Raw genomic sequence first — 22,069 nt, 5'->3', positions numbered from 1 at the left:
TCCATAAAGGTCTTACTCATTCGGTTGAGTGAGGCCGCCTGCGAGCTACAGCTCTCACTGCCCTCAAGTACACGCTGAGGCTCATGGCAGGCGAACCCAGTGTTGCTGGGTTTGAGTTTGTAGATGGGTAAGGACAGCCATCGATCAGTGTGCTGGTAAAGAATTCTAAAGTGCTGGAAAACCACGTGCTCTTGCACACCCCAAACACCACCCCCCTGAAGTTCCATTTCATCCCTTACTTATTTAGAAACCCTCGGCCAGTCTCTCCTGATAGCTTGATAAAGCTTGTGCTCTGTCTGCACAAGTGTCTGTCACACACCCTAGCAGAGGACAACCACAAAGAGTCCGTTTCTGATAGCGAAGTGGCCACAGAACCACTGGAAAAAGCAGCACCACGGGCAAACCAAGGGGCGCCTGCATCCACCAGGGCTCTGAACCGATGCCTTTGCCAGCCATCAACTCATCTGGAGTGAGGCACCCTTCACAGACACAGGACATCTCATAGAGAAAAAAAGGGGCAACAGAGTATTGAATGCAATTAAAAGGGTAATCTTTACGGGTGCCTGTGTGGCTTAGTTGGTTGAGCAGACGTTCGACTCTTGATTTTGGCTCAGGTCATGATCCCAGGGTCGTGGGATCAAGCCCCACGTGGGGCTCCACACTGAGCTTCAAGCCTACTTGGGATTCTCTCTCTCTCACTCTAAAATTAAGTTTAAAAAAATTGTTTAAGTATATTTACAAGTTTGCATGTCATAATTATACTCTGTATCACTGCTTTATTTACTTACGCAAGTGGAATTATATCGCTTTTATCTCTTCCTGTTATTGAAAGGACTGAGGCACCTGGGTGGCTCAGTCAGTTAAGTGTCCGACTTCAGTCCATGCTGACATCTCAGAGCCTGGAGCCTGCTTTGGATTCTGTGTCTCCCTCTCTTCCTGCCCCTACCCTCACGCTCTTTCTCTCTCTCAAAAATGAATAAACTTAAAAAAAAATTAAAAGGAGTATTAAATATTGTCTTTAAATTTAAATATTTTAAACTTTTAGATGCTTGTATATGCACCAACTAAAAAATGATCTGGTGCAGCTAAACAGTGGAGACATTATTAAATGTCTAATAATGTATGCTACAAAGAAGTCCATTGCCATGTCTCCTTCACAAAAATAAGCCTTTATATTTACTATGACTTCATAAGTGAACGGTTAAAAAATACTATACTGTCTTTCATAGATTCCCCAAAATTGTATTTTTGTGCAAAAAAAAATTAATCTCCAATCTCGGCAAAAACAATAGCTATATATATATATATATATATATACACACACACACATATATCTTCCCCATGCTTTCCATTCTAACTGATAATCAGTAAGATTATATAAAATATACCAGTGGTGAACATTAGACTCGTTATTTCAAGTGGTAACTAAAGTAGGAGACACGAATGAGGGGGAACACTTACCCATACGACCTTCTCATTGTTGACTTGTCAAACAGTAATTCACTGTAAGGCAGTTTCTTGAACCGATCCCTGCCGACCGCCACATAAAACTGCCCATTCTCCAACTCGGCCCCGCTCGCAACCAGCTTTCCTTCTAACGTGTAAAGTCTGCCAAAAATATGAATGCCAACAATTCAGCTCTTAACAAGCATGAGAGAGCTACTTAACATTACAAAGTTCAGTAAAAATCCTCTGCTCTTATACTAGCTCATTTGTTACTAATTCTAATTATTGAATTACAAGTACCTCAAAGTCATTGGCTTCAATTAAATGCCAGCGTTATAATCCGCACAGGACATCATCCCAAGAAACCTTAACCATCCAACAGGGGGAGCCCGTCTTGCTGCCATAGTAAGATTTGGGACGGAGAGCACGAACTTGTACAGGACACGGGGCTTTAAATGGAGCTCCACTCCCGCTGAAGATCGATTCTTCTATTTCTATTTTGCGAGCACTCTTTAAAATTTATTTTCTTGGGGCGCCTGGGTGGCTCAGTCGGTTAAGCGGCCGACTTCGGCTCAGGTCATGATCTCGCAGTCCGTGGGTTCGAGCCCCGCGTCGGGCTCTGTGCTGACAGCTGAGAGCCTAGAGCCTGCAGCCTGTTTCAGATTCTGTGTCTCCCTCTCTCTGACCCTCCCCTGTTCATGCTCTCTCTGTCTCAAAAATAAATAAGCGTTAAAAAATTTTTTTAATTTATTTTCTTAATGTATTTGTCAGGTTGACAAACTTACTGCATTCTGTGCAAGAGCCCTCAGCCAAAATCGTACATCCAAACACAGAATGGGGTCAGACAACAAGAGGCAAAGGAGCCCATTACCAGGATTAATGGTGCAGAACCACATAGCATTCCTGCCTCTTCCTTTTTGGGTTGTTTTTTTTTTTTGTTTTTTTTTTTTTTTTTTTTTTTTTTGGCCTCCCCTCATCTTCCCAGAATCAAGGGATTTCACAAGGACTTCCCTTTACTGTAAAACCACTGCTGCAAACTACAAGGAATATGTTACTTATTAAAAGAACAGTGATAACTCTGCTAGACGATTTAAACGTGTCCACAGAATCTTTTTCTCTCCCCCTGAAGAACAAGAAAAAGCAGACTATTAGAAAACAACACCAGAGAAGTAATGCCTATTCTTGAAGGTTATAAATAGAGGAGTTAGTGACTGGAAGGATTTCAAGATAATCACTAAAGAAAATTCTCAGACTTCTTATATTACCTAATAAAGGTTAGTGACATTTGCAAAGAAAAAAAAAAGAAAAGGCAATGATCTGTCTGCTTCTTTACTGATTCTGTAAATGGCCATATCCAAAGGAGCCAGAAAGTACAAAGAAAGCAGCCACAGAACCCCAAAATGTGTGTGGACGGATTTAGTATAAAGATGCTCCTTCTTCAGAGCACTGTAACTCTATCCCTAAAGTCTAAATACCAACACTTAACCCAGATTTTCTGGTTTTCCTGCCGTTCACCCCAGACCAGGATGTCTGAGCAGTGATGCTACTGGCCTGTTGGACCTGACAATTCGTTGTTGGGGGTGAGAGGAGCCTGCCTGTGGACTAACTGTAGGATGTTAACAGCACCTGCCTCCACCCACTAGATGGAATAGTAGCTGCCCTGTCCCCAGGTGTGACTAACAAAAAGGACTCTGGACACTGCCAAATGGCCCCTGGAGGCCCAATTGCCCCTGGCTGAGAACCACTGGCCTGGACCCAGACCTTCATCTTCCTCCACCACAGGAAGATCTGAGTCAGTAGTTCACTTTTATGGCTTGAAATTAAAAGGCGGCTTCACTCTGGATCTGGAAGTAGCCAAGATTTGACTGATTTCTTCTGCAGGTAGTTACAGGTGCTGAGTAAATTCTAACCCAGGTTTTAGCCTTCTTTTACAGGACTTTCGCTAACCTGCTTCTTCCCTTTGTTACAAAAGGCAAGACACATACACAGGGAGTTGAACCAATTTTAATGAGATGCTTCTGATATATACATATACTGAAGCACAGGGAGGGTCCAACCAGGAGACTTTTTAATGTTCTGTGAAAGGAAAATGGGCACGTCCCCAGTGACCAGCAACCAAACCTCACTCCTATCTGGCATCGCACTGAGAATTAAATTTCTCCAAGTATTCAAGTATGGGGGGGGGGGGGGAACATATATTTTCATTTCTGCATTTATACTCGCATATATTTTATTTGTGTATACCAGTACATGTATGAACATGTGTATCTAGGCATACAATTGTGTGTATAGATCTTTGCATGCTTTATATTATTTATTGAGCGGGTTTACATTTATGTATATGCCAAAAAATACAACTGTATATCTAACAAATAAATATATATATACATAGGTAGATAGATAGATAGATAGATAGATACATAACTATTGGGGTCTGCCTTCACTCCTGACACCAAAATAAAATCCAGAAGGATCAAAGTTTTAGGTGAAATTTAAAAGTACAAGATGAGGGGCGCCTGGGTGGCTCAGTCGGTTAAGCATCCGACTTCAGCTCAGGTCACGATCTCACGGTCCGTGAGTTCGAGCCCCGAGTCAGGCTCTGGGCTGATGGCTCGGAGCCTGGAGCCTGCTTCCGATTCTGTGTCTCCCTCTCTCTCTGCCCCTCCCCCATTCATGCTCTGTCTCTCTCTGTCCCAAAAATAAATAAACGTTAAAAAAAAAAAAATTTTTTTAATAAAAAATAAAAAAAAAATAAAAGTACAAGATGAAAACACTATAGGATATTTTTATAATCTTGGAATGGGAAAAACCTAAACTAGTCATAAAACTTAATGATCGTAAGATTGAAAATTTGCACCAAAATTCAACTATATCCCCCCCCGCCAAAAAAAAACCAACAAAAAACACAAGGAATATCAAAGACATAAACTGGAAATATATTTAAAACTCATATGAGAGGGGCGTCTGGATGGCTCGGTCAGTTAAGCCTCTGACTTCAGCTCGGGTCATGATCTCAGGGTTCATGAGTTGGAGCCCCACATCAGGCTCTGTGCTGACAGCTCAGAGCCTGGGGCCAGCTTCAGATCCTGTGTCTCCCTCTCTCTCTGCCCCTCCCCCACTCATGCTCGGTCTCTGTCTCTCTCAAAAATGAATAAACATTAAAAAAAATTTTTAAAAACTCATTATGAGAAAGAGCCAATCTCCCTACTATGTAAAGAGTGTCTCTAAATCAATAAGATAAAAATGCAAATGTAATACAGACGGTTCATATATAATGGAAGATAAATTTGTGGCATTTATTTAGAGAATAACTTAGAAGTTAAGAGCACAGGCTCTGGAACCAGACTGCCTCCTCAGGAGGCCTGAATCCCAGCTCCGCTAACCACTACCTGCCTAAGCTTGGAGAAGTAACTTCCGCCCCCCACGCCCACCCCCGTCTCGTGTTTCAGGTTTACTGAAAACGAATAATAACCCTACTTACCTCACAGGGTTGCTGACTTAATTAAGTTTAAAACGTAGAACACCTGGAAGAATACGTCGCATGCAAGAAAGGAGCAGCAGATGCTGTTTCGGTTGTTACTGTTGTATATTAAATAAATAAAAAGCAAGAAACGACGAAATACTGTTTTTACCCAATGTGAACGAAAAGACAAAATGTTTGATACTTTTACAGTATGGATGAGAGTAGGAGAACCAGGCCGTTTCATGTACTTTCAGTGAAAGTTCAAATCAGCACAGACTCTCTGGAAGACAGCTGTCAGTGTCTAGCAAAATTTTATTTCATTTTTAATGTTTATTTTTGAGAGAGAGAGAGAGACAGAGCATGAGCAGGGGAGGAGCAGAGATAGAGACAGACAGACAGACAGAATCTGAAGCAGGCTCCAGGCTCCGAGCTATCAGCACAGAGCCCAATGCGGGGCTCGAAATTGCGAACCGTGAGATCATGACCTGAGCCAAAGTCAGACTCTTAACCGACTGAGCCACCCAGGCACCCCTCTAGCAAAATTTTAAATGCATTACAACTAGAAAGCAATTCGACATCTGTACTTCAGTCTCCTGATAAACTCTGCTTACATACAAAGACATGTACATGTAATAGCATAGGATGGGAAATAACCCAAATTTCCATCAAGAGGAGACTCTTCAAACAGATTAGGCCACACCCTTGAAATGGAATATTTTGTACTCATTAAAAATTGTAAGATAGAGAGTTATTCCTGCTCCAAGATTTGCTGTTATAGGAAAAACATCAAGGTATGTTTATATACTTACTCATACGTGTGTGTGTGCGTCACGTATGTGTGTGTGTATGTGTGTGTGTGTGTGTTCGCGCCCATCTGTGTTTTTAAGAAATAAAAGATGTACGTGCTTCCGAATGCACAAAATATTTCTGGAATAATGCAGAGAAGTATTAGAGAGGGGGGCTGGAGAGCCAAGGTGAGACAAAACACTTTTAGGTCTTTTGTCCTGTTTGAATTTTTTTCTTACCGCATCTGAAGTATCACTTTCAACTGTATCTAAATATGTGTATGCGTATTTATATTATTTATATATCATACGTGATTATATTTAAAATCTCAATGGCTGTGAAATTATGCATATTAACAGGTGAATATACATATATTAATCTGTATACAAATTTAACTGAAAGAATATGCAATATTCTGAGAACTTATTTTATCAGACAGGTCTATAAAAAGATATGTAGACATACGGATATGAAAACAGGCACAGGAAGTTGGAAGTAAAAGTACACTCCTCTAGCAGAGTATGTTAGAGAGACTGAGAGAAAGACAGGATCTGAGAATACCAGAAAATTCTGGACTGGATTTCAAATATTGTGTGTCACACGGTACATAGATTCTTAATAGGTTCTGTCTTTGTACATATTATTTGTAACTCTCCCACCAAAAAGAAACCAAATAAGTCAGCCTTCATCAAGGGATAATTTCCTATGCTTCACAATTTAAAAGCCACGATTTGAATCTTCACTTAAATTTCATGGGGCGTCTGGGTGGCTTAGTTGGTTAAGCGTCCAACTTCAGCTGGGGACGTGATCTCACGGTTCGTGAATTCGAGCCCCGCATCAGGCTCTGTGCTGACAGCTGGGGGCCTGGAGCCTGTTTAGGATTCTGTGTGTGCATGTGTGTGTGTCTCTCTCTCTGCCCTCCCACACTCATGCTCTGTCTCTCTCTCTCCCTCTCTCAAAAATAAATAAAACATTAAAAATTTTTTTTTGAATTTCATAACTTGAGGAAATGCTCTTGATTTCTGAAGCTTAAATGACCCCACTTAATTACCTCTCTAGCCTACCTCCTTCCGCCTTAACCCATTCAAACCTGCTCATCTCTGACTTTTTATGCTAGGCAAATAGGTTTGAGCATCAAGGAATCAAAAATATCTCCTTGAAAAAAGGACAGCTAATTAGAGCCAAGAAGCTAGGTCATTCAATAAAAACTCCTTCTCAACCAAAAGAAAGTTGACATTTACCTATTGGCTCTAAACTAAAAGAACAAAAACAGTTAATACTTGAGGATGCACTACTATGTACCAAGGACTATTTTAATCTCTTTATGTGGGTTATCTCATTCTAACAGGACTCTATAAGGTAAGTACTACTACTTATTTTACAGATAGGGAAACTGAGGCAGATAAATGGAGCCTCACCGGAGAGCTGAAATTCACAATCTGGGGACCAGTGACTCCAGAGCCTGCTGGGGTCACCCTGAACAGTTATGAAACCCGTCAGACTGCCCTGATGTACCTGTGGACAGCCCCGCTCCTCAGAGTTACTTTGTCCGTGACCATTTGTAGGACATGATCCCACTGACTCAAGGTTTTTCTAGGGATGAGGAGGCGAGAAGCCGGACTTATGAGGTCTCCATTGGCAATCAAGCTGGGGGAAAAAAAAAAAAGAGAGAGAAAAAAAAATGAGTGAGCCACATCATCGGAAACGGTCATACTTTTAACACCATGGAACAAATTCCAAACCACGAGGAGAGCAACCAAGCCGCCAACCTCAATAGGAAAGGGCTCCAACTTACAAGATAGTACAGGGCTCCTGCAGCGGTTTTCTGAAGCGAGCCGACACGTTGAGTCTCCTGTGCATCACCGGTTTCACCTTTAGAAACAAACACATGTAAATCACTGAGCTTCAGTTTTCTTTCTTTCTTTTTTTTTTCCCTAGGAATTAAAACTACAGGTGTCCAAGGAATGGGCTTGTTAAAGATCTTGTTGTTGTTGTTTTTCCCCCCACTTACATAGAGCCCAGAGGGTATTATTACCTGCCCTGCAATATTACCTGCCCTTAACAAAGCTCTCAAGAAAAATTTCCCTTAAGCTCTGGCACACTGCCTCACAATTGTGCCTATTGTGAGAATTTTAAGGCAACATTTTATGTTTTTATTTATTTTTTTAAAGACACATTCTAGAAGTGATTGGCCAAGTAAGTTTTTTTAGTTTATTTATTTATTTTGGGGGAAGGGGGAAAGAAAGAGAGAGAGAGAGAGAGAGAGAGAGAGAGAATCCCAAGCACGCTCTGCACCATTAGCACAGAGCCCAACATGGGGCTCGAACTCACGAACTGTGAGATCACAACCTGAGCCAAAGTCAAGAGTCAGATGCTTTAACTGACTGAGCCACCCAGGGGCCTCATACATTCCTTTCCATAAAACAGAAACAAAGTAATTCTCCAGTCACAGCATACTTCTCTCCCGCGCTGAATCTGGGGCCCCCCCGGGGCGGTGACACCATCACATTCTCCCCAAGGACTCCACTTCTCCCCTCTCCAACAGCCCACTTTCCTGGGTCTTTGCTTCCAGGCTCATGGCTGCTGCTGGTGAGAAGCAGGAGCCCCATCCCCACACCCCACCCCTGCCCCAGGACACCTGCCCAGGTTTTGGCTCCCAGTAGCCCTCTCCTCCCCATCAACTACTTGTGTTTTTTCCAGCAATGAGCTGTCCGAATCCCTCCCTCTCATTCTGAACTCTAAACTTCCACTCCAGACACACTCAGCAGATCATTTCCTTCCAAACTTAAGGAAATTGGGGCCAATAGACATGAGGCCCTTGGAGCTGCCTTCACTCCACAACTCACCTCATCCACATCTTCTCCCACTTTTCTCCTTTCCTGCCTGTCTCATAAGGACCCTTTATAGAGCTAACCCTGACCTTGATTTTGTCCCCAGCTGCCTCTACTCCATCCACTAGTCATCTGCTTGACTTAAAGCTGCCGCCACATCCTGGTTCCCTATTGCCCCTCCCGGCAGTTTTCCCATTGCACTTACCATCGTCTGACGTAGGACACATTTTATTAAAGTAAAACCTTGGTTTGTGAGCATAATTCGTTCTGGAAACATGCTTGTAATCCAAAGCATTTGTACATCAAAGTGAATTTCAAGAACCATTGGCTCAGTTGTGATCATGTGCCATTCAGCGTCCTGAATGACTCCTATTGCAAGACCCCGCTCGTTTATCAGAAAGGTTTGCTCGTCTTGCGGAACACTGGCAGAACAAGTTACTCGCAATCCAAGTTTTACTGTATTTGATTTTCAATTGCTTGCCCCCTATTGTGTGTCCCTTTTGGGTTACTCTCAATATTACCTAGTAATAGACTGAGCACATACTTCATACTTTTTTTTTTCCAAATGTCTTGCCTCTTAACCTTGATAAAGACCTTCACTGTTGGACTCTTGAAGGTGAAGGTGAATATGTTATGTAAACAAATAACTTCAAAACTCTCGTCAAACTGACTAAAATACGCTATTTTTCTTTAGAGCATACATATCTATAATATATACAGAAATTCATAAACACATGATTTAAAAATAATTATATAGTTCTGAGTATATAATTTCTAACTAGAATTAAATCAGACCACTGTTCTGAATAATAGTTGTTTTCCTCATTCTGCATGGCAAATTTTTCCCCAAATGTTCATGAGTAGCCAGTTGAACTAAAGATTAATCTTAAAGAGATATTTGAGTCATTATAATTAAATTAACTAGGCTGTTTTCAGATATACTAAGAATCTCAAAATATAATCCAAGTAACATATGTCAACTGAAAAAAAAAAAAGAAAAAAGACCATTGTATAAAGCAATTCAAACTTTTTGGAAAAAGTACGATTTTTAATTTACAATGCATTTTCAAATAATACCTTCAATCACACACAAAAAAATAAGTCAAATCAACTGCACACAAGGGAAGCTTTTCCAGAACCCTTAACAGGAATGAAATATTGGTCACTTGGTGCTAATCTAGAGAATTATAGCTTTAGATAATGGAAAACATAATAATAAGTTAGAATATGTTTTTAAATTTGTAAATTTTCTTATTAGCCCATACAATTTCCCTTGCCCTTTAAACAGTATTTGAAATATGAGTATAATGTTAAGCATCAACACACCTGGTTATGGGGGGATGGATACCCCAGGATGGAACGTGAGGTACTCGCAACCCAGACCCTTGGGTGCCAGGAACAGCTTTCATTAGTGACTGACCAATGGCTACAACGTTAGTTGTCAAATCCATGACTATGGAATCAAGTCAAGTGAAAAGGTATCAATTCAAACTCAAAACTGTTATAATCTGTTATAAAAATAAACTCAAGGAAAATGAGTTTTCCTTTTGGACACATATGCTTACAGCGGACCTCTTGCCTGGATTCTTCACTGAGTTCAGCACTGTCTTGGAAAAACCAGTTTATTTGGATATTGACAAGTAGAGTCTGATTGGAGAGAAGAGTCATTCCCTCAGTGGAAGTTAGGTAAACAGGTGGGTAGGTAAGTATTAACTGAATAAATATTTGGCTAACATTCTTCTCGAAACTAGTTCTAAAGAGAAAGATGGCGAAAGTGCATTAGACATGTCCGCTCTGTTAGAATGAGGTGAGCCAGGACTCTAGTCTTCAGACAGAAGTCACAGGTGCTTTCCAAAAGATCCCTGTGTCTCTCATTTCTTTTATCTTAATGTTTTTATTTATTTTTGAGAGAGAGCATGAGTGAGGGAGGGAGGAGCAGAGCAAGGGGGGCAGAGGATCTGAGGACGGCTCAGTACGGACAGCAGCGAGCCCGATATGGGGCTCAAACTCACGAACCGTGAGACTATGACCTGAGCTGATATCAGACGCTCAACCAACTGAACCACTCAGGTGCCCGTCTCTCATTTCTTATTTAGATTGTGTTTATGTCACAGATGGCCATATCAAACAATTTTTAATGCCCACAATGCTTATGTGAACCTGGTAATCTATTTGTGATTTAACTCAAGTTCATAAATTCCGCCATCACACTTAGTAGGACAATAATCACAGCTGGGTCACATTCAAGTTAAAACCTACATGACTCAAAAAGTATGAATCTGTTATAAAAATAAACTCAACGAAAATGAAATTGTTGCTTTGAAAATATATATTTGAAACAACAACACCAAAGTCTGCAAACGAGTAACTGAGTAAAGATCTACAATTCTGAAACTCCAGCACTGACTGCCAAAACTTTTGACGTGAACCAATGCAAAGCCTCACGCCTCATTTTCTTAATCTGCAAAAATAGTGATAATCCTGCTAAACTAGCCCAAAGGGATGCTGCATGAACTAATTAGCTAAGTGGCAATATCACTCCCTCGGGCTGTTAGGCTGAATGCTTCAGAGAATCCACCTGCCTCAAATCTCAGCACGGATACATCACCCTCTTGAAACCTCTTGAAACCTAGCCCGAGAAAATCAAAGTCAGTCTCAGGACCTAAGGAAATGCTGTTAAACAGATGCCATCCCAAAAATCTAGCGGCCACTGACCTCTCGTGAACACCCGTTATAAAAATTTTTAAGTCAATATTAAATAACTTTTAAGAACACATACCAGGTTTTTATAACTATCTGTAAGATAAACTTAGGCATTTTTTTTTGGGGGGGGGGGAATGTAATGAAGCTATTTATTTGAAAAAAATATAGGCCCACACAAAGAGATCTCAACTCTTTATTTTCCTTATTGTTTGGATTGAAGAAAAAGTAGGTTCTCCGAACGGGAATCTTTGAGGAAACTTTGTTAACTTCTTTGCAGAGACAGCACACAGCATCAAAGAGAACAAAGTCCTTTACAAAAATATTTAATCAATTTTCACCAATTTTTTAAAAGTTTTTATTTATTTATTTTGAGAGAAAGAGAAAACAAGTGGAGGGTGGGGCAGAGAGAGGAGGGGAACAGAGGATCCACAGTGGTCTCTGTGCTGACAATGGAGAGCCTGACGCGGGGCTCAAACCCACAAACTGTGAGATCATAACCTGAGCTGAAGTCAGACACTCGACTGAGCCACCCAGGCACCCCTAATTTTCACCATTTTTTGATAAATGAGAAGAAAAGGGCCAAACATTTATAAAAGACCAGAGTTTCAACCAGAGTTGAAAATAAGTCGCCTAGGAGTCAATATAGCAGACATGTCCAAACTAGGCTAATTAGGGATTGTCCTAAAGAAGTTTTTCAGGGGCGCTTGGGGGGCTTAGTCAGTTAAGCGTCTGACTTTAGCTTAGGTCATGATCTCACCATTTTTGAGTTCAAGCCCTGCATCGGGCTCTGTGCTGACAGCTCAGAGCCTGGAGCCTGCTTTGGGTTCTGTGTCTCCCTCTCTCTCTGCCCCTCCCCCGATCACACTGTCTTTCTTTCTCTCTGAAAAATAAACATTTAAAAAAAGAAGTGTTTTTTAAAATAATTATCCTTTTTTTTTCAATATTACTATTTTTTAAGTAATAATATTGAAGACTGGCCAAGATGCCTGATGGATGCTGACAGTATGATGTGATGGTTTCTATGATAATAAATAACTGGAAAATGCCTCTGTCAGAGGGGATTTCATGCTGGGAATCTCTCCTAAGCTTCATGGAATGAAGCCATTTCTCATGGAGATACTCCAGACACATGGACTAAAAGAGAAATGGGACAAGAAAAGGCGCAGAACAAGATGTGAGGACAATAACCAAACTTTCCTAAAGAATAGTTGACTCACCCTCTCCTTGGATTTCTACCAATGGTCTTACACTGCATCTCAGTTGTGAGTTTTGCCACATTCTAACCTACGGATTAACACAGACCTTCTGAGACACAAAAATTGCACCCTTTTCCTATCACTATGTGTCCCTTTTTCATATCTGAGGAAATAAATTCTAATAATTGGGACATATTTTGATAAAGAAAATGCATCTTCCGTGCTTGTATCAAGACTGTGTTTCTGGGGTGCCTGGGTGGCTCAGTCAGTTAAGGATCCGACTTCGGCTCAGGTCATGATCTCACGGTTTGTGGGTTCGAGCCCCGCATTGGGCTCTGTGCTGACAGCTCAGAGCCTGGAGCCTGCTTCAGAGTCTGTTCTCCTTCTCCCTCCCCCACTCGCACTCTGTCTTCCTCTGTCTCAAAAATAAACATTAAAAGGGGCGCCTGGGTGGCGCAGTCGGTTAAGCGTCCGACTTCAGCCAGGTCACGATCTCACGGTCCGTGAGTTCGAGCCCCGCGTCAGGCTCTGGGCTGATGGCTCAGAGCCTGGAGCCTGTTTCCGATTCTGTGTCTCCCTCTCTCTCTGTCCCTCCCCCGTTCATGCTCTGTCTCTCTCTGTCCCAAAAATAAATAAACGTTGAAAAAAAAAAAAAAAAAACAAAAACAAAAACATTAAAAAAAGAAAATTAAAAAAAAAAAAGATTGTGTTTCTATTATTAAAGGTCATCCCCCTCCCAGGGATAGTTCTGCTTCTGGTAAGAAGGTAGAAGGTTGTAGGGAACTATTGTTCCCAGCATGACAACAAAAACTGAAAGATACGCTAAATATCATGATTTTTATATGTAAAAATCCCATGTCATTATGTACATGCGTAACATGTACATGTATGTATACACCCTCATGAACACATAGTGACTTTTTTTAAAGTTTTATTTATTTATTTTGAGAGAGTGTGTGAGTGGGGGAAGAACAGAGAGGGAGAGAGAGAATCCTAAGCAGGCTCTGCTCTAAAATAGCACAGAGCCTGATGCGGGGCTCAAACCCTCAAACTGCAAGATCATGACCTGAGCAGAAATCATGAGTTGGACGCTTAACAAACTAAGCCACTTAGGCTTAGTGAAATTTTTAAGTGTGGTTAGTCTTGGAGGGTGCGCTGGAGTAGGATAAGTGAGGGGATGTAATAAGGGTACTTTCCTTTTATACTTCAATTCTTTCTATATAATTTCTTTTACCTTTTGACCCCTTCACCCATTTCTCCTACCCACCCTCTCACCTCTGACAATCACCCATCTGTACTCTATCTATGAGCTTGTTTTATGGGTTTTTTTTTTTTTAACTGCACACAGAAGAGAGATCATATTGTATGTGTCTTTCTCTGATTTTTTTTCACTTAGCATAATGCCCTTGAGGCCCATCCATGTTGTCAAATGGCAAGAATTCATTCTTTTTTTGTGGCCAAATAATATTCCCTTATATTTATAATTATATATACAAATACATATCTCACAATTTTTATCCACTCACACACTGATAGACACTTAGGCTGTTTTAATATCTTGGCTTTTGTAAACAATGCTGCAATGAACATGGGGATACATATATCTTTTCATTAATGTTTTTATTTTCTTTAGAAAATACCCCTAAGTAGAATCTTTGGATCCTATGATACTGAAGGAACCTCCATACTGTTTTCCACAGTGACTGCACCAATTTACATTCCCACCAACAGTGCACAAGGGTTCCTACTTCTCCGCATCTGCACCAACACTGGTATTTCTTGTCTTCTTGATAATGGCCTAATACGTGTGAACTGGTATCTCTTTGTGATTTTGATTTGCATATCCCTGATGATTAATGATGTTGAGTATCTTTTTATGTACCTATTGGCTATCTGTAGGTCTTCCTTGGAAAAACGTCTACTCAGATCTTCTGCCCATTTTTTAATGGGATTGCTTGGGTTTTTTTTGCCACTGAGTTGTATGAGTTCTTAATATATCTTGGAGATGAGCCTCCTGGCAGATGTAGGATTTGCAAATATTTTCTACCATTCAGTAGGCTGTTTTTGCTTTCTTTCATTGTCAGATTCAAATTATCATAGCCAAGGGGCACCTGGGTGGCTCAGCAGGTTAAGCGTATTACTTTGGCTCAGGTCCTGATCTCACGGTTTGTGAGTTTGAGCCCCGCGTCGGGCTCTGTGCTCACAGCTCTGAGCCTGCAGCCTGCTTTGGATTCTGTGTCTCCTGCTCTCTCTGCCCCTCCCCCACTTGTACTCTGTCTCTCTCTGTCTCTCAAAAATAAATAAATGTAAAAACAAAAATTTTTTTTAAATTATCATAGCCAAGACTCAGGTCAAGTAGCTTAACTGCTTATGTTTTCTTCTAGGAGTTTTATGCTTTTAGGTCTTAAACATTCAAGTCCTTAATCCATTTTGAGTTAATTTTTGAATATAGTGAGAGATAGCGGTCAAGTTTCATTCTTTTGCATATGGCTGTCCAGTTTTCCCAACACTGTTTATTGAACAGACTTTCCCTGCTGTATATGTTTCCCTCCTTTGTCATAAATTGACCATATGTGCATGGGTTAATTTCAGGGCTCTCTGTTCTGTTCTATTGATCTATATGTCTTTTATCCAATACCATACTGTTTTAATTACTATAGCCTTGTAAAATAGTTTGATATTGGGGAGTATGATGCCTCCAGCTGTGTTCTTCTTTCTCAAGACCGCTTTGGCTGCTTGGGGATTTCTGTGGTTCCATACACATTTTAAGATGTTTTTTTTCTATTTCTTTAAAAAAATGTTATTAGAATATGCAATAGGGATTGCACTGAATCAGTAGATTGCTCTGGGTACTAAGGACATTTTAGTAATATTTATTCTTCCAATCCAGGAGCATGTTATACCTTTCCACTCATTTGTGTCTTCTTCAATTTCTTTCATTAATGTCTTATAGATTTCAGTATATCAGTCTTTCACCTCCTTGGTTCAATTTATTCCTAGGAATTTTACTCTTTCTGAGGCAATTGTAAACAGAATTGCTTTCTTTTTCTTTCTCACGGTTTGTTATTAGTGTGTAGAAACACAACCGATTTTTGTGCTTTAATTATGTGTCCTCTAACTTTACTGAATTCATTTACTAGTTCTAACGGGTACTTTGGTGAAATATTTAGGGTTTTCAATATATAATATCATGACATCTGCAAGCAATGACAGTTCCACTTCTTCACTTCCATTTTTAATGCCTTTTATTTTTTTTTCTTGCCTAACTGTTCTGGCTAGGACTTCCAATATGATATTAAATAAAAATAATGAAAGCAGGCATCCTTGTCTTTTTCCTAACCTTAAAGGAGGCGTTCACTTTTTCACTGTAGCTGTGGGTTTGTCATACACAGCCTTTGTTATGTTCCCCCTATTCTCACTTTGTTGAGAGTGTTTCATCATAAATGAATGTTGAATTTTGACAAATGCTTTTCCTGCATCTATTGAGATGACCATATGATTTTTGTCCTTCATTTGATTTCATTTATCCACATTTTGCTAATGTGGTAGTGTATCACCCTGACTACTTTGAGGATGTTGAACCATCCTTTCATCCTCAGAATAAATCTCACTTGATCATGGTATGCCATCCTTTAAATGTCAACTTTGGTTTGTTAATATTTTGTTGAGGATTTTTGCTATGTTCATCAAGAACACAGGCCTGTGATTTTCTTTTCTTGTGGCATTCCTTGTCTGGTTTTCGTATCAGGGTAATGCTGGCCTTATAAAATGAGTTTGGAAGCTTTCCCTCCCCTTCTATTTTTTGAAAGACTTTGAGAAGGATTCATATTAAGTCTTCTTTGAATGTTTAGTAAAATTCACTAGTGAAGTCATCTGGCCCTGGACTTTTGTTTTTTTGGTAGGTTTTTGATTACTGATCCGCCTATTCAGATTTTGAATTTCATGATTCAGTCTTAGTAGGTTGTATGTTTCCTGGGATTTATCCATTTCTTCAAGGTTGTCCAGTTTGGAGAGTAGTCTCTTATGATCCTTTATATTTCTGTAGTATCAGTTGTGACATCTCCTCTTTCATTTCTGATTTATTTGAGTCTTCTCTTTTTTCTTGGTGACTCTAACTAAAGGGTTGTCAATTTTATCTTTTCAAAGAACCAGTCCTTAGTTCCACTGACCTTTATTGTCTTTTTAATCTCTATTTCATTTATTTGTCTTCTAATCTTTGTTATCTCCTTCCTTCTTCAAATTTGGGACTTTGTTTGTTCTTTTCTTCCTAGTTCCTGGATGAATAATGTTAGATTATTTCAGACTTTACTTGCTTCTTGAGGAAGGCATTTATCACTACAAACTTCCCTCTTGGAACTGCTTTCGCCACCCCCTATAAACTCTGGTGTGTTGTATTTTCATTTTTGTTTGTCTCAGGTATTTTTCATTTCCCTTTTGGTCTCTTCTTTGGTTCACTGGTGGTTCAGTAGCATGTTGTTTAATCTCCACATATTTGTAGGTTTCACACTTTTCTTCATGTAATTCATTTCTAGTTTCATACCAGTGTGGTCAAAAAGGATGCTTGACATGATTCCAGGCCTCTTAAATTTACTGAGACTTTTGTAGCCTAACAAAGGATTATGATCTATCCCGGAAAATATTCAACTCTTTATCAGGTAAATTACTTACCTCTATTTCATTAAAGTTTTTTCTCATTTAGAATGGATTCCTCTTTTTTTTTTTTTTTGCTGTGTTGGTTTTCATACAGTATGTGAAACAACCAAGTCTCCCAGTCTTGAGGAAGTGGCTTTGTGTAGCAAGTGATCCTGGTTCAACCCTGCCGTAGCCCTCTGTCATCTCCCACACCTTTGAGCTTCCCCATGCAGCCTATTAGATATTTAATGGCTCCCAGTAGCTGAAGTGCCAAGACTTGTCAGTGTCCCTAAGGGGAGATTCTCAGCACCTAGACTCAGGCTGTTGGGAAGCCAGATCCTCAGGCAGCAGCTTTTAAAAGTATGTAAATATATACAGTCCTACATATGCCCTTGGGGACCACAAGCATAAGCCCCACTGGCCTGGAGATCCAGCAGGGTCCCAAGGGCATCAGTCACAAAAATTAGGGCTCTAGACATAAAAACAAGGGTACCAGCTGTGAGTAAAGTTCTCGTCTAGGAGACACTGGTGCTCTGGAGCATGGCAGAGAGAGAGAATGTGAAGACACCACCCACCTTCCACAGTCTCTGGAGAAGACTGGAGTTAGCCCCACGTATAATTTAGAAGCCTGCTTCTCAGGCTGCCATCATGATTAGCTAATAGACCTCCTTCACAGAAAGACAGAGCTCCTGGGTCTATTGCCTTTTGCTTGGTCCTAGGGGTGTGGTAGCTCACAGAAGAACTCTTTCTCCATTGGTTACAGTCTTGTGGGAACCACAAGCATAAGCCCCACTGGCTGCCAGAGCCAGGCAATGCTGCAATGTTCCCTGGCAGTAACTGCAAGAATGGAGGTGTGAGACAGGGATATAGAAGTTCCTTTCTGGATGACACCAACTATTACAATCCCAAAGCCAGGTGGTCAAGAGGTGTCTCTTACTTGGAGCCCCAAAGACTGAGGGACCAAACTCATACAAAAGCCTCCTTCCAGGAGATACTGGTGCTCTAGAGCCCAGTAAGGATAGAGTGCAAAGGTGGCACCTGCCAGTGTCCATCCCTGGATAGTGTTCCAGCAGGCTCCTTGGATGTCAGCATTAAATTAGACATCTGCCTCTCAGGCTGACACTTCAGTAGAAGGAAGTGAGCCTCCTTCACTCTGAGTGTGAGCACAACCTGCTGCTTCTGAGCTTGACCTCGGAGCAGGTGAGTCCAACCACGCAAGGCTTTTAAGAGATCTCCTCCAGATCACTGCTATCTTGTGGGTCTTAGGACGCAGGCCCCATTGGTCTTTAAAGTTAGCTATTTTGGGGGTCTATCTCTCAGGAACAGGCTCTAAATGCTGAGGTGCCCAGTGTGGTGTTTGAACCATTCACTCCTCAGGAAGGAATTTCAGGTTTTGAGTTTTCTCCCACCTGTGGGTTTGCCTTGGTCAAGGGTGGGGTTTAAACGTGGGGAGTTTATGTCCCGGCCTCTCCTTCCTGCTTTGATGCACCTTGTTTCTCATTTACCTTATGTGTAGTTGCCACTCAGCCAGCCTTTAGAGTTTTTTAAAAAGTTTGTTCCACATGTAGCTGTAGACTCAGGGTGTCCACAGGAAGAGGTGAGTTCAGGATCTTTCTCTGTTGCCATCTTAAACTGGAACCCATCATCTTTTTTTTTAATGCATCAAAGACCTTAGGATGCAAAGAAATCTAAATGAGCTAAATTCCAGAGAGGGATGAGCCCTTTCTAAATGAGAAGAAATCTATAGTTGCTTTCATCCCCCGGGGCACAGCAGGCAGAAAAAAAAACCTTTCAGAGACAGCCAGTCCATGGGCTAACATGACAGAGAAGACCGAGACGTAGGGCACACATCCTCATCATCCACTAAATTCTTCCCCACGACACCTTTAAGTGCACAGAAGTGTAACAAAAGCTAAGAGCAGAGGAAGCAATCCCATGGCGTGGAAGGCTAGAGGTGGGGCTGGAGAACAGAGAGAAGACTCCAGCGATGTCCAGGTCTGGGCAGTTTTCAACCTGCTGCTTTTGCACTGGGTCCTGGGGCGAGCAAGTCCGTGCACAAGCCCTTTGAGAGCTGAGTTTCCTACAGCCGTTTGGATCTGTTGGACATAAGCCCTGTTAGTTTTCAAAGCCAGACATCTGGAAGGCTTGTCTCTCCAGAGCATGGTCCCAAGGATTGGGGGTCCCACGCCCCTTGCTCCTCAGGGATGTGCTCCATTTTTGCAAGACCCTTCCATCTTGTAGCGAGCTGTTCTGGGAGTGGGGTTTTTGGCAAGACTGTGTCTCTGCCTCTCCTAGACATCTTGACATGGCCTTTTTACCTTTTGTCGTCAAGGAGACATTCAGCTAGTTCTCAGGTCTCTTTCAGAGAGAATTGTTCTATAGATAGCTGTACATTTGGAGTGTCTGTGGGAGGTGGTGAATTCAGGGTCTTCCTAGGCCGCCATCTTGAACCTCCTCCAGATTTTTCAGGCAACACAAAATTACATGATATACATAATGCCCATCTACTCTATTCATTCTCGTAACAGATTTAAAGGGTTTTTTTTTTTAAACAAATACAGATTTTAACCTTGGATATTTCTTACAAAACATATCCTTTATGATATCTGACATACTAAAATGTCTTTTTTCTCGTACTGAGCTCTCCAGGACTTAAGAAAATTAAGTTCCAAAAATACTGCTAATCTGGAATAGCATAGCTCCTGGGTATTTGGGGTATGTGATCCTCTATGAGAGTGAAGAAAAATAAACATGGAATGTGTAGCTCGAAAATCTGTCATAATTCAGCAATATGTCAATACATTGTCCAACTCCATCATTCTGTGATCATGCTAATGATCACGTGATTCATGTTTCCTATGCTAAAGAATACTTCTGTCCACACCTAAATGTTGGTTCTTCCCCCAGAGTTACATCCATGAACTCTACACTCTTATGTACATACTGTAAATACATATTACATACCTAACGTTTATTTCTTTTTGGGAGAGAGCAAGCTCAAATGGGGGAAGGACAGAGAGGGAGAGAGAGGGGGAAGGGACAGACAGAGAGAGCCAAGCAGGCTCCATGCCATCAGCGCAGAGCCCAATACAGGGCTCGAACCCATGAGCCGTGAGATCGTGACCTGAGCCGAAACCAAGAGTTGCACACCCAATTGACTGAGCCACCCAGGTGCCCCCCTGTACTCTTTTCTTTATAACTCAAACACTCTCCCTAGTCAAATTTATCCAACTCAATGTTATTTATTAACATCATTTTGTTGATAACGATCAAATATCTATCTTTAGTCCAGATCTTTCTCCTGACACCGAGCCATTTTTTTTTTTAGCACATGCCATGCCCAGAACTGTATCAAACACCTTCCATATGTTACCTTAACTTTTTACGTCATTTTCACATGATAGTTATTTTCAAGTAAGTTTACAATTGTAAAACACACCAGAATTTATAAAATGCTTTCATTTACAGTGACATTTGTTCCTCAAAATCACATTATAGGGTTAGTATTAGTCCAATTGTATAAATGGGAAAACACGAACCTCTCTGTCAAGGTCACACAGTAAGCAAAGAAGTGGACCCATGAATCCGTGTCTTCTGTTTCCCAGTCCATGCAGGATCCATTCCTAGTGCTAATGGTGCCCAAGACAGAACTGGGCCACCAATAGTAGACACATATTCACACCTATTTAAATAAGATCTTTCTTGAATTATCTATAACTGAATATATATAAATATTTATATATAGGCAAGCCCAGAATGCCCTTATTCAGTGGTCTCCATATTTTCTCAAGACCACTCAACTTTCTCTCCCTTTGCCTGCTACCTATCAAATATTCTTTACATGATTATATCAGTACAATTTATAGAACCCCAATAGAATGAACATTGAAATCTTTTACCCCCCAAACTTCTAGAAATTCCATAAAGGCATGGTGGCAAAATCAGCCCAGCCACTGAGATATTTTGGGGAGAAAATATTCATTGCTATATAATAATGAAAAATTCCAACTACTCTAACCTCACTGAGAACCTAGTTACAGAAGATGTCTCTAATTATAATGAACAAGCTGGTTAGAACATTCCCAGAAGGGTCCAATTAGTTTCCATGAGCTGATGAAACCACTCATCTCTACCTGGATCCTCTAAAGGTCCCCATGTTGTTGTAACCAGTCCAGGGGCGGATTCCCAGAGGAAGGAGTTGGATTCATCTGTCAGGTGTGAATTAGTATCTCTTACACAGAGGGTTATTTTTCTGCCAGTAAAGGATACCTTGGCACCGGTTTGCAGATTTATCTTTTTAACTACTCTCTAAATGAATGCCTCCCTTCTTTGAAACAGGAAAACCACCCAAAACAAATTCACAAATAAATGACATGGCCATTCAAAACCATAGTAGCAAGGCAAAGGATTTCCTTCTAGCTTAAAAGTAACCTGAAAGTGACATGTCATTATAAATTTGTCCAAACCCACAAAACGTACAGCAGAGTGAACCCTAATGTAAATATGGACTCTGGGTGATTATGACGTCTCAATGTACCACTTGAACAGATTGATGTTGATAATGGGGAAGGCTATACATGTGTGGGGGCAGGGAACGCATGGGAAATCTCTGTACCTTCCCCTCAATTTTGCTGTGAAAATGAAAATACTCTAAAAACTAACATCTAGGGGCACTGGGTGGCTCAGTCAGTTGAGCATCTGACTCGAGTTTGGCTCAGGGCATGATCCCAGGGTTGTGGGATCAAGCCCCATGTCGGGTTCTGCACTGAATGTGGAGCCTGCTTAAGAGTCTCTCTCTCTCTTGCTCTCACTCTCTCTCCCTGCCCCCCTCCCCAGCTCACACTCTCTTTCTCTCCAAAAAGTAAATTAATAAAAAATAAAAATAAAAAATAAAAAGTATCTAATAAAAATAACTTTAAAAAATAAAGTGTCCAGGTTGTTAAATCTTCTTGCATTTAAAAAGCAGAATGCCATCAATTTTCATCAAATTTTGAACAGTCAAATCAATTTCC

General features: G+C 40.8%; 1 protein-coding gene across 1 annotated transcript in view; it reads right to left on the bottom strand.

The window, feature by feature from the left end:
- The window catches only part of DCDC2 (doublecortin domain containing 2), a 163,268-nt gene that overhangs the window by 106,156 nt on the left and 35,043 nt on the right, over nt 1-22,069 (bottom strand). Inside the window, exons 4-6 of the mRNA XM_053904848.1 lie at nt 7,491-7,567; nt 7,211-7,342; nt 1,462-1,608 (exon numbers count right to left, since the gene is read on the bottom strand). Of these exons, the coding sequence (XP_053760823.1) occupies nt 1,462-1,608; nt 7,211-7,342; nt 7,491-7,567 (356 nt within the window). The remainder of the gene's footprint in view (nt 1-1,461; nt 1,609-7,210; nt 7,343-7,490; nt 7,568-22,069) is intronic.

The sequence above is a fragment of the Panthera pardus genome, unplaced genomic scaffold, assembly GCF_024362965.1.
Source record: "Panthera pardus isolate Hobbes unplaced genomic scaffold, ASM2436296v1 HiC_scaffold_17, whole genome shotgun sequence".
Lineage (NCBI taxonomy): Eukaryota > Metazoa > Chordata > Mammalia > Carnivora > Felidae > Panthera > Panthera pardus.
Note: the sequence above shows the minus strand (reverse complement) of the source record. Positions and strands in the feature narration are given on the sequence as shown.